The 13,435-nt window shown below is 25.4% G+C and overlaps 2 protein-coding genes across 2 annotated transcripts in view; one reads left to right on the forward strand and one right to left on the reverse strand.

Moving 5' to 3' along the window:
* Positions 1 to 6,830, forward strand: part of LOC101503002 (RING-box protein 1a-like) — a 37,316-nt gene extending 30,486 nt beyond the window's left edge. Inside the window, exon 4 of the mRNA XM_012717465.3 lies at positions 6,626 to 6,830. Within this exon, the coding sequence (XP_012572919.1) occupies positions 6,626 to 6,696 (71 nt within the window). The 3' untranslated portion in view covers positions 6,697 to 6,830. The remainder of the gene's footprint in view (positions 1 to 6,625) is intronic.
* A 3,085-nt stretch (positions 6,831 to 9,915) lies between these two features.
* Positions 9,916 to 10,467, reverse strand: LOC101490975 (uncharacterized). The gene has a single exon (XM_012717204.1). It carries the CDS (start codon positions 10,465 to 10,467, stop codon positions 9,916 to 9,918), a length of 552 nt encoding a protein of 183 aa, XP_012572658.1.
* Between the last annotated feature and the right edge of the window lie 2,968 nt (positions 10,468 to 13,435).

Raw genomic sequence — 13,435 nt, forward strand, 5'->3', positions numbered from 1 at the left:
ACACACACACATATATATATATATATATATATATATATATATGTGTGTGTGTATTCTTTGTATTTGATTAAAAAATTACTCAATTATTTATTTCTTAGATTGTTGCATTTTTAATATAAAAAACTTATCCCTCAAAATTTAATATTTCATTGAATTGACGCCAATCAAATAATTTGCCTATCATTAAAATTTCAAATGATTTTTTTATCTAAACCTACCGTAAATCACCTTAGAATTTTTGGAATTTCTCTCATTTAGGATGTGTGAATGTAATACTGACTTGTGTAGAAAGAACATTTATATTGTACCTCGTGACAAGAATAATGTGAGAGCGATTTAGAATCTAGACCCGTGAATGTGAATGTGAATGTGCATGTGCATGCAAATTGAAAAGCAGGTTGGGACAATGGACACGATTGTGTTGATTGTTGCATTGAACTTTATCTACAATGCAATTTTGCAATCACCAACACATTCATACATTTTAATACATTCGAGATTATTTGTTAATAGTTTGATTTCCGTACACGTTAAATATAAAATATAAAATAAAATAAAAATTACACTGTTATACATGCATCATGTCTATTTATATATGTATAATTGAACAAATAATTAAAATTATCACATATCCATAAAGAAAAACACTTTAAAAAAATGTTATTGTACAAAATACGTGCATATATAAAATTTTATTCTAAAAAATAAAACAAGGTTTCCTATGTAAATAATGGGTGTTTCTAAATAAAATAATATAGAACTATTTAAATATGTTAATTATTTATAATTAATTACAAAAATAAATAATTTAGAAATTAAAATTAAAATTTTTATAACAATTTTATAAATATTAATTATTCAATATTATTATATCATATATTATATCTTTTAAAATATATTTCATCATTATTTAATTAAATATTTCAAAAAATAAATCAAAATTATTAAAATTTAAAATAGATAAATCAAACTGTAAATTAATTAATATAAAGGGCAAAAATTATAATTGAGCTATTTTTTATTTTATGCAAACATTCTCTGACATTGTTTATCAAAATGGCCGACAACCAACCACCTTTCAAATAATCAACTTCTCATGACAAGTATTATGAGAGAACATTTTTGGGTTTTGTTCTGTTAATTTTTAGAGGAAGTAGGCAATAATAATTTTGAGAGTAATTGATCCAAAGATAAATAAAATTCGACTAATATAGTCAAGATTCGAATAAGACTCAATTTAATAAATCACTGTATATCTTCTTTTATTTTTGCATATTTTTTATTTTATTTTACAAAGGCACTTGTAACATTCATTAATTTAATTTTATAAAAGCACGTAATAAGTAATTTTTTTTTTATGACGGCGAAGCCTTGGTATTTGTACCAGTACCACATTCTCTTATGGCTATTTGTTCAATGCACCAAAAATTAACTCTAATATTTTTTTTGTTATTTAACACAAGTGTGTCCAAATCATGTTTACAACGACGAATTATAAGGATATCCCTAGTTCTGATCGATTTGATCAATTTATTTATTAGGACTTAGGAGTATAAACAATGTGAACTATCTTAAACTATTGAGCTCAAATTATTGAATATTTGATTAAATTCGGTGGTTTAATATAATAAATAAAGTTAAATTAAAGACTTTTTTTTATCAATCAGTTGTTTTCGCACGTAACTATAAAGATTATTTCGCGATAGAATATTACAAATTCACAATCGAGGCATAAAACATATTTCCAAGATTAATTAGATTCCAACTAGTAAAATTAGAAGATAATTCAAGTTTAAGATTAACTCAATTAATTAAAAAGAAATATCTTTTATGAAAATGTGTATTTAATTTCAATTTTACATCTTTTATAAAAAAGAAACTGAATTAAGCACCAGACAAAAGTAAAACATGGTAAATGCTAACAAACGGTGTTAATACACTTGTTAAGATATTGAAGTTGGTCCTTCATAAGGTAATCTAAAAAATTCAAATTTGTATTTATTGACGAATTTTAGAATGATTAAATTTGTTCTTCAACTATTTGAGGTAATCTTTGGACTTCAAAAGTTAACTTCAACAAAATCTTATTGTGGTGATCAATGTGAAACAGTCTTTGTTTGAAGAGGTTGTGAGGGTCCTCAATTGTAACATTGAAACTACTCTTTTTGAATATCTTGGTCTACTCATAGGAGCAAATCAAGGTTTAGAATAATATTATTTTGTTGGAAGAGTAGAAATCTATCTATCATATGTGGATGATCACGAGGTGGTGTTGAAATCCTTGTTGCAAGCTCTTTCATTTTATGTTTTGTTGTGCTTTAAAGCATAAACAATAATTATAAATAAAATAGAATCTATCTTTACAAGTTTATTATAGGGAGGGAGTAAGGAGGTTTCAAATATTTATTGGCTTATGTTAGAGAGGATGTGTTTATAATTGGTTGGATTATAAATCTACCTACTTTGATTTTTTCTATGGTTACTTTTGCAATTATCGATTATGTGTCGTGTGCAATTTACGAATGTTAAACAAATTATATATATCACACATACAAATAAAACATAAATAATGATTTTTTTTTCCATTAATTTTGAAATTCAAACATAGGAAACTTAACATAAAAATATTTTTGTATCACAAAATATCAATTTCCAAACTAAAAAAGCTTGATTCTAGATATACAATTGCTCCCAACATCATTGGAAGTTATATTCACAGAGATGTGACATGAACTATAAGCCATAGCTTTCAATTTGATATATTTTAGTACAATTGCTTTCCCAGGCAATTCAGTAGTTGATTGCAAAGTAAATTCCATTCCATGTACAATATCTGACCAAAAGTTTGGATTTTGTATCAACTTTCCCACCATAAAATTTGCATAAGTGGTCACATTAATTTCACTACGTGCCGGAACTAATTTTGATTCAATTGGAACACTACCTACAATAGTATCATTGTAAGTGATATAACTAGTAGAGTTTTGATACTTGAAACTTCCATAATTTGGGTTCCCTATTGTTACAACCATGCCTAGAGTCACATTCATGGCCATATTAGGTGAAAGGAAATTAAAAGGAGCAAAGTGTACATTAATTGTAGGTTCCTTGGGCTTAAAGACAGTGAAAATCAAGGTCAAAGTCACAATGGAAACAATGATAAAAAATATTGTAGAGATAGCCAAACATATTTTTAGGCCTCTAGCCATGGTTTTGATTTTTTGAGTATATAGAGGAGATTAAAAGAAATTGAATTTTTGGGAAAAAATACAACAAATTAAAATTTTGATATCTACTTATGAAATAATAATAATAATGATTGTTGTTAGATAGAACTTGTTTTTTGGGGTGGAAGATCTATCTGAAAATGTTATAATGAAATCTTAGTCTATTGTTCTATATATACATGAATATGATATATAAGGATGGATTTAAAGACAATATGGTTTGGCTCCATGTCTATTTTTTAAAATTATATATATTTACGTAACCATTTTTATATAAATTTTCCTGTTATTTATTAATATAAACATGCATGTTAAAGTTTGTTTGTCTTTTTAATTTTGAAATATACATAATTAGGTTCAGTGGTCATAATTCAAAACAAATGTTAGTACCGGTTCTTGACTCCTAATTTGGGTTTGACTGTTGAGATTCCTAAAACCAAAAGCATGTCCACATTATGGCCCATCAATTTAAAATGATCCTTTGTTTTGACACCTTATTCGGCTTTTTCTTAAAGGAATATTTGGCTTCTTGTTAATTTTCTTTTGTTAACTATTATATAGAGAAGGGATATATTGATGGTCTAAAAGATTAATTGAATTGTGCTTTATTAATGGTTTACTTCAGGTATTGAAAACCATTTTAATAAAAACGCATTAATTTTCGATTCAGTTCTGAATCTGAAATGATTTGAAATTGAATTTTAAATATTTTAAATATAAATCAGTTTAAAATTTTTAACAAATTTTTAGTTAAAATCAGTTTCGAACTAATCTCTTAAATGAATTTTTCAAAAATAAATTCACGACAAAATTTTCAAAATTCTTTTAACAAAAAAATTTGCTATTTTTTTCGAAACAAATAAGTGTAAAAATGTGTAGTGATAATTTGTTAAATAAGACGAAAAGCTTTGAAAAAAAAATTATAAATAAAATTAGTAGTGATATTTGTTGACTTTAATCACCCACTACAATTTTTTAATGTCACTCTTGAAATAACAGCATATTACTATCCATGTGAAAGCAAATATTATGGTAGATAAACTTTTATATATACTTCAAAGAATACATAATAAGTAACATGACACAACTATTATGCTTCAAGGTTTCATTTTTATTACCACCATTTGTAATGTCCTGGAATGGGGAGTTGCAACTTTATTGTGAAGTATGCATATTTTTTGTTAAAGTTTCTACAAAATTAAATAATAACTTTTTGAACAATCGTGTAATCTTCTTTATTGAAACATTTGTAATATCAACGTAAATAAAACAATTTGAAAGACATAATATAATTAAAATCACATCTCCTAAACTGAAAACTTGAGTTTGGAAATGCAATAACTCTGAACATCACTAGAAGTCATGTTAACAGAGATTTGACAATTGTTGTAAGACTTAGCCTTCACTTTGATAAAGTTCAAAATAATTGCTTTACCAGGAAGTTGAGCCGTTGAAGTCAAATTAAATTTCATCCCAGGAACAACATCCATCCAAAAATTTGGATTATGTAACAATTTTCCAATCATAAAATGTGCCTTAGTTGTCACATTAATTTCACTTCGTGCTGGGATTAACGCTGCCTCAAGTGGAACACTTCCTACCATAATGTCACGATAAGATATATAACCAATTGAACTTTCATATTGGAAACTTCCAAAGTTTCGGTTTGCAATTGTCATCATCACGCCTAAAGTCAAATTTAAGGGTAAAGTTGGTGAAAGGAAATCGACATGTGAGAGATGGAATGTGACAATAGGATCTTTGGGTTTGAAAACGGTGAAAATCAATGTTACAATCACGATGGAGACAACGATGACAGAAAGTGCAGCTCCACTCAAACAAACTCTAACTCTAGCCATGCTTAATTTCGATTTGGAAAAAAATAAAGGAAGACAAATTTGTTAGAGATAGAACTTGTTTTTTGGATGAAAAGTCTATCTCAATATAACTATATATATAATGAAATTTTTTATTATAAAAGTAAATTATCTTCTCTTTTTATGGTTTAGATTTACGTGCTCAATAATTTGTTAAAAATATTATGTACCAGAGTAGGTTAAATGTCTTAGATGGTCAATTGATCATTAACTATTATTTTATTAGTTGAAAATATTTATTTTAATTGTAATTTACCTTAAAAGTCATACGCATAATAAGATAATTTGTTATACATTAATGACATTAAATTATTTTGGTCTCAATTTTTATGAATTTACAAAATTGGTTTTTCTATTTTAAAATTCAATCATTTAAGTTATTTCTTTCCATTTTTTAATTAAAAAATAATAAAATGACATATTTTAAACAATTCGATATATAATACAATGATATTTAATATAATATTAATGATATTACAATAAAATTCTCTAAATATTTTAATTTTAATTTTTGAAGTTATTAATTTTTATAATTTAATTAATAACAGATGAATAATTAATTTATCTAAATTATTCTATATTATAATATCTTATGTTACAAGAAAGAAGGTTTGAATTGTAAATGCACATTTTAAAAACTTAAGAAAATAACTTAATATTGATCTTGGTTGTAAAAACAGAAAACGAATAACGTTCTTGGTTTTAACCAGAAAACGAATAACAATCTTGGTTAGCTAAAATTAGTAATTCTGTTTAAGTTTTTAACCTGCTAATCAATCAAATTGAAAGTAAATAAAGAAGGGAAGATATATCACGCATCAATATATCTTGGTTCACCCAACTTGAGTTACGTCCAGTCCTCACAACTGTGAGATTTTCCACTAAGTGTTTAAAACAAAGAGTCTTCTTGATTTTACAACATTCAGCATAGGTCGACCCTGATCTGTTTCATGCCTTATTCCTTTCCACCCAGAAAGCGAAGACAATACCTATCTATCTTGATAGGATTTGTTACAATTTAATCAAACTATAATTAAACTCTTATAGTTTGAGTTTTTACAATAATGATAAAATTGTTTTGATAGAATCTGAGATGTCTCAACTCTTGTTTAAGATTCGATTCTTTACAAAGAATTCAGTAGTAACAGCACAATATTGTGTAAAGATTCAGAACTGCTTCTTCTTTGTGAAAATGAGAATTTCAAGTATGTGAATGTGAATGATTTGTGGTAATTAACAACATTGGGTTTTCTACCTTAATCTTGGATATTGGCCTTCCTTTTATAGGTGTTTCGAAGCATTTAATCTTGGTCAAAAAGAGTTGTTGGTAGTGCTCTGTCAGTTTTGACCAAAACCAATATATGAGATTAAAATAATTCAGCTTTTGAATGATTTGAATTTGTTTTAACTGAGTTTGTTACAGCCTTGTTTAAACTTTTTGTCTTCTAGTTTAAATGTCTTTGAATCTGGAGCTTTGAATCAGGCCAAAATAGTTTGAAGAATGATTAAAAACCTTTGCAGAAGTAGGAGGATCACTGCTGGAATTCTGCAGAAAACGGAGATTGATTATCAATCTGGTTTTGGCACTTTGATCTTTCTGAAGATTTGATGATCAATCTGAAGTTCCTGTTTTAAAGCCGCAGGAAAATCTGCAAGTAAAACCTTAATTTTTAGTAGTGTGAATGTTGATATAAGTTATCATGATAAGAACTTTTTCTTTTAACCATTCCATATTGTCATTCATACTATACTACAATAGGTAACACTCTGAACAATTTAAATAATTGAAACAAAAATACAACTATAATTGATAGTTGTTAAATATGAGAAAAGGTATACAGCCTGATAATAATTTTAGTAATATTTGAATCAAAAACTTCAACATCGATCAGTTATGTTATTTTCAAAAGGTTGTATTGAATTGAACATCAAAGAGACGAATTTGTTAAAAATTTTACAAAATTAAATAATAACTTTTCGAAGTGGAAATAGACACAACTTCATACAATGATCATGCTATTGGTATTATGCGAGATATGACATGTTTATGAAAGTGATATGCTTTACGAGGTATTGGATTTAAGTATTTATTTGAACTCAAAATAATGATGCCTTGATTCTACTACAAACTCACATAATTATCATAATTTGGTTTGTGGGTTAAAAACTATGTTGGGAAACTCGACCTATATGACATTGGGGGAGTAGTCATCACCATTTTCGTATAAAAGCTTGAATAGTAACCTTGAGTCCATAAAAAACATTCACATGTGAGCAAATAGAACATTTAAACATATATAGTAAATGGTGTAACTAATGTGTATATATTATGTATAACTATTATTAAATTATCCTAATATAATCCATTGTATATAGATACATTTAATGTAAACTTTTAACATTTTAAGATAAATAAGAGTATTAAAAGAGATAGGTTTAGAAGAAAAAAATAATAATACATCTAATAATTTGCACAGAAGCTTATATTTAGAAACAATCACTTTTTTTCAATTGATGCTTATAATTAGGAACAGATAGAGTATTAACTACTTATCTTTAGTCACCTATCTTTATGGCAACATGCACAACCATTGTCATGAGTACCAAAACAAATAAGCTTCTATTATTTGATTAGTAACTTTTTATAATTCTCATAAATTATTTGTGTGCATCAAAAATATGTTGGTATTATAATTGTTGTCAAGTACTATTAACTACTTACAATTACTCGATTATCTTTTTTTTCTCTTTTTTTATAGAGGTTACCTCCACTAGAGGTAATCCTATTTTAAAACTCGAATACTAAATGTAGATAATTATATTAGAGAGAATTCAAACTTAAATTTATCACGTTTTGAGTCTAGTCAATTCATTAAGTTCAACTTGCGTTGGTAGTAAGGGAGCTATCTTAATATTAGCATAAACAATTGTTGCTATTTCCTAATATTTATCACATGTTTTTATACATTTGAATGATTGTTTCTTGGAAAGAAAATATTTAGCAAGCATAGGTATTTCCACTATAATTTAATATAAATATTCTATTTATATGTATGTACAGTGCACCATAAAATATATAGATTGTTGGAACTTTAGTCATAGACATTTAATTCATCTTAAAGTTTCAAGAAACTTGTAAATATACAATAATTTATCATGGGTTCCAATGTCAATAAATTAATTGGTGCTAGTTTTCAATGCTTGATGTGCATGGTTTCTATAAAAAAAGTTATGACCATAGAAACTAATTGGGACATAAACATGTTTTATATCTATAAAATCACCCATGCATTTTGGGTTAATAATGTATTTGGCTATTAATTTGGAATACATAATTGCAGTAGTAGTCAGGTGATTTTTTAAAAAACATTGAAAGTTGGTGCAAATTAATGTTAGTCATGATAATTTTTTATCTTTTAAAATGGTCTAGAATTTGGAGCGCATGAATGCATATACTTTATAAAATATAGCTTAATAGCATTGTTTACTTAGTAATTAATGTTTGACAAAAAAAACTACTTGATGGTTTAATAAGATAAGATAATATATTTATGAAAGAATATTTTTTAATATTCTTAATTTCCATTTCTTTAATATATAAGAAACTTACAATTTAGACACAACCCCCAACATACACATATTCCCTTATTATCACATATTGCTTTAGATTATCTCAAATATATCAATAATTTTGAAGTCAAAATATAAATCAAAATTTGAATTATTTGTAGTTGAGCTCTCCGCTGGACCACTATCATAAGTGATTCACAGTAGATTATTAAAAATATAAAAACTCTAATGATAATTACGATATATTTAGAAAATAATAATTTATTGTCTTTATTATTTTTATAGATTAGATGATGATTTGATTGACGTTAATTTAATAAAAGATATATATTTATTTATTTTTATTTTTATCAAATCGATATCATTTAAATTAGGCTGAATACCACATGTGGTCCATTAACTTAATTTTAGTTAACATTTTAGTCATTTATCTTTTTTTTTCTGTCTGATCTGGTGCTTTATTTTAAATTTAATTGACAATTTGATATTTTATGTTTTAAAATGTCAACAATGTTATCATTTTTTTTTACAAAAAATCATCAAAATTTTTAAACAAAACTCATAAAATTAATTATATTATTTAATATAATATAAATTTCATCAAATTTGTAACTCAAATCTTTAAATAAACTCATATTTTTATCTCTAACAATATTAAATAAAGAATAAAAATATGAGTTTATTTAAAAATTTGAGTTACGAATTTGATGAAATTTGTATTATATTGAAGAATATAATTAATTTTATGAGTTTTGTTTAAACATTTTGATGAATTTTTGTAAAAATAAAAGAAAACATTGTTAACATTTTAAAACATAAAAGATTAAATTATCACTTAAAATTAATACAACTATTTGCACTAAATAAATTTTACTATAAACACTTTTTTAACTTCTAACAACTTTCTTTTTTCTTTTGTCAAAGTCAGAAAATACCAACAACTTTCATTAGAAGAAGAAAAAAAAAACTGAATAGGCCATATACGACCCAAAAGTAAAACATCATAAATGACAATTTTAATGTAACATACGTTTTTCTTGACTAAATTTAATGAAACATATTTGATAACATGAAAATTTACGATGCATAAATCATCAAAACATTAATTATGAATTTTTTTCCATGAATATTGAGATTACACAAAACAAACAATCGTAATCTTCTTTACTCAAACATTTGTAATATTAACGTAAATAAAACAATTTGAAAGACAAAATATTATTCAAATCACATCTCCTAAACTAAGTAAACTTGAGTTTCGAAATGCAATAACTCTGAACATCACTAGAAGTCATGTTAACAGAGATTTGACAATTGTTGTAAGCTTTAGCCTTTACTTTGATAAATTTCAAAATAATCGCTTTACCAGGAAGTTCAGCCGTTGAAGTCAAATTAAATTTCATCCCAGGAACAACATCCGTCCAAAAATTTGGATTATGTAACAATACTCCAACCATAAAATGTGCATTAGTTGTCACATTAATTTCACTTCGTGCTGGGACTAACGCTGCCTCAATTGGAACACTTCCTACCGTAACGTCACGATATCTTATATAACCAATTGAACTTTCATATTTGAAGCTTCCAAAGTTTCGGTTTGCAATTGTCATCATCATGCCTAAAGTCATATTTAAGGGTAAAGTTGGTGAAAGGAAATCGACATGTGAGAGATGGAGTGTGACAATAGGATCTTTGGGTTTGAAAACGGTGAAAATCAAGGTTACAATCACGATGGAGACAACGATGACAGAAACTGCAGCTACACTCAAACAAACTCTAACTCCTCTAGCCATGCTTAATTTCGATTTGGGAAAAATTTGTTAGAGATAGAACTTGTTTTTTTGATGAAAAGTCTATCTCAATATAAATATATATATAAAATGAAATTTTATTATAAAAGTAAATTATCTTCTTATTTTATGGTTTAGATTTACGTGTTCAATAATTTGTTAAAAATATTATGTACCCGAGTAGGTTAAATATCTTAGATGGTCAATTGATCATTAATTATTATTTTATTAGTTGAAAATATTTATTTTAATTATAATTTACCTTAAAAGTCACAGACATAAGATAATTTGTTATACATTAATGACATTGAATGATTTTGGTCTCAATTTTTATGAATTTACAAAATTGGTTTTTTCATTTTAAAATTCAATCGTTAAAGTTATTGTTTCCGATTTTTTAATTAAAAAAAATAATAAAATGATATATTTTAAACAACTTGATATATGATACAATGATATTTAATATAATATTAATGATATGACAATAAAATCCTTTAAAAATTTAATTTCAATTTTTGAAGTTATTAATTTTTATAATTTAATTAATGATAAATAAATAATTAATTTATCTAAATTATTCTATATTATAATATCGTATATTAAATCATTTAAAATATATTAAATCATCGTTTATTTAATTAAAAAATTTAAGAGATATATAAAAAAATGTCAGATTTTAAAATATATAATTGATTCTTTAAATTATTAAAAATAGAAGACCAAAATAACAATTAAACTAAAAGAACCTTTATACTCACCATATATTAAATATCTCTTCTTTTGTACAATAATGTATTTCTATAGTAATATATTAATATTATTATGCAGGTCAAAGTCTATTCATCTTTCCATATAATTTTGATTTACACCAAAGGAAATTTTTCAATTTTAAGTATATAACTTTTAATTTGGTCTAATGCCATGAATCAAAACAAATGTTTGTCTCAGTGGCACTTAACACCTAATTTGACTATTGAGATTGAGATCAGATTACACACGACATCCAATTTATCCAATAGTTTTATACTTAATTTGTCCAATAGTTAATGTGCACTATTTTGTTTTACTCAAAATTTATACTATAAATACACATTACAAAACTAGATATAACTAAAAATGTGTATATGTGGTTACTATACGTCATATTCTTAAATATTTTATTATTTTATATTATTAATTTAAATATTATAAAACTTTTTACAAATTTTTTATTTTTTATTTTAATCATTTTAAATTGTATTATTTTTTATTTTTTATTGATATAATTTATATTAATTTAAATAAATAGATATTATTTTTAATATAAAAAAATATAAACAATACAAAGTTAAAAATGCATAAACAAAATAAGAGATATCAAATGTCTTTTCTTGACTTCTAGTATTACGTGAAACATCTACATTAAATAGTCTAAAATTGTAAATTTTTAAAATATAATGACTAATTTCCTGAATTGGTAAAAATAGAAAGACAAAAACTATAATAAAAGCCTAAATAAGAATTTCAAATCCAATGCAATTTGAATGTTTTAGATAACTATTGTATAATAGTTATTAATATCATTTTAATGAATAATGAATTTCTCCTTTCTCCAAATATTAATTTTTAAAAAGAGTTGAAAATATTATATTCAATTAATTCATTATTTGAATCTTTAAAATTAGTCAATTAAAAAAATTCTATAAGTATCTCAATCACTTGATCGAATATATTAATTATTATATTGTATTGCATAACGAACTTCTTAACAAGCAGAATATTTAATTTATAAATTGTCTATTTTTCTTATAACTTGTCAAAATTCCTTTATTTACTATTATTGTACTACTATATGAAATTATTATTATCATTATTATTGTCCTTTTTTGTATCTTAGTCGCTAAGTAATTCTTTTAACGTCATATTTTATAATATTAATTTTTTAGTATAATTTCATTTAAAATCAATTGCATTTTTTTTACCAACCTATATTATTTAGCTATATATGAATGATGAATTTTCTATTTTAAAGTTATTTTTGTATCTCTGACCATCAATTCATGAAATGCCCACTTTATTATTTAGTTAATTGGATTCCCTTCCATGTTGTTAAAATAATATTGAGATCTGCAACAAGAATTACTCAACGAAACAGAAAACAAACAATTATAGGGAAAAATGAAAACGGAGAACGTTCTGGGTTTTTTGTTGAAAACGGAGAACGTTCTAGGTTTTTTGTTGAAAACGAAGAACGTTCTAGACAGAATTGAAAAAATCAGAAAACTAGAAAACGGTGAATGTTTTTTATTTTCTGCTGAAAACATAGAATGTTCTAAAACATTTTCACAATCAAATTAAACGAAAACTAAAGAAGGATAAGGAAGAATAACACCCATATTTACGTGTTCGGTCTCAATTGATGAGAACTACGTCACGGACAATCAAGCAAGATCAATCCACTATTAATGATTAAACTTTACAAAATCAAGACCTTCTCAAGATTGATCTCATAGTATCTATCACTGTTTGTGAACCATCAATATTATCATTTTCTCTCAATCTTTATTTTCTCTCTAAATCTTTCTTTTCTGAATTTCTATGAATCATGAATTACATACGCCTCTCTTAGTTTTCAGCTCTTACTGCTGCCACTATCACATTACAGCTGCTACAATATTACAACTTTATTTATAGTATACACAAGTAAACTAACTATAATCACCTATCATAACTAACTTGGTCAAAGGTAGTTATAACAATCCTAAAGCTTAACCAACTCACTACAAGAAATCCCTTTATTTGTGGCCAACTTTACAAATATTTTGTGGCCGAAAAAAACCCTCACAAATTAGTGATCGAAAAAGCCCTCACCAATGGCGGAGCTTGGTAGGGACAGGGGGTGGCCACGGCCACCCCAAAAAAAAAATTATAGGTTCAGTCTCTCTTCCTCTCTTTCAGATTCAGATTCGGTCTCTCTTCCTCTCTTCCAGAT

The sequence above is a fragment of the Cicer arietinum genome, chromosome 1 (genome assembly GCF_000331145.2).
Source record: "Cicer arietinum cultivar CDC Frontier isolate Library 1 chromosome 1, Cicar.CDCFrontier_v2.0, whole genome shotgun sequence".
NCBI lineage: Eukaryota > Viridiplantae > Streptophyta > Magnoliopsida > Fabales > Fabaceae > Cicer > Cicer arietinum.

Coding starts and splice junctions, on each gene's coding strand:
- LOC101490975 (XM_012717204.1), bottom strand. CDS start 10,467: ATGGCTAGAGGAGTTAGAGTTTGTTTGAGTGTAGCTGCAGTTTCTGTC.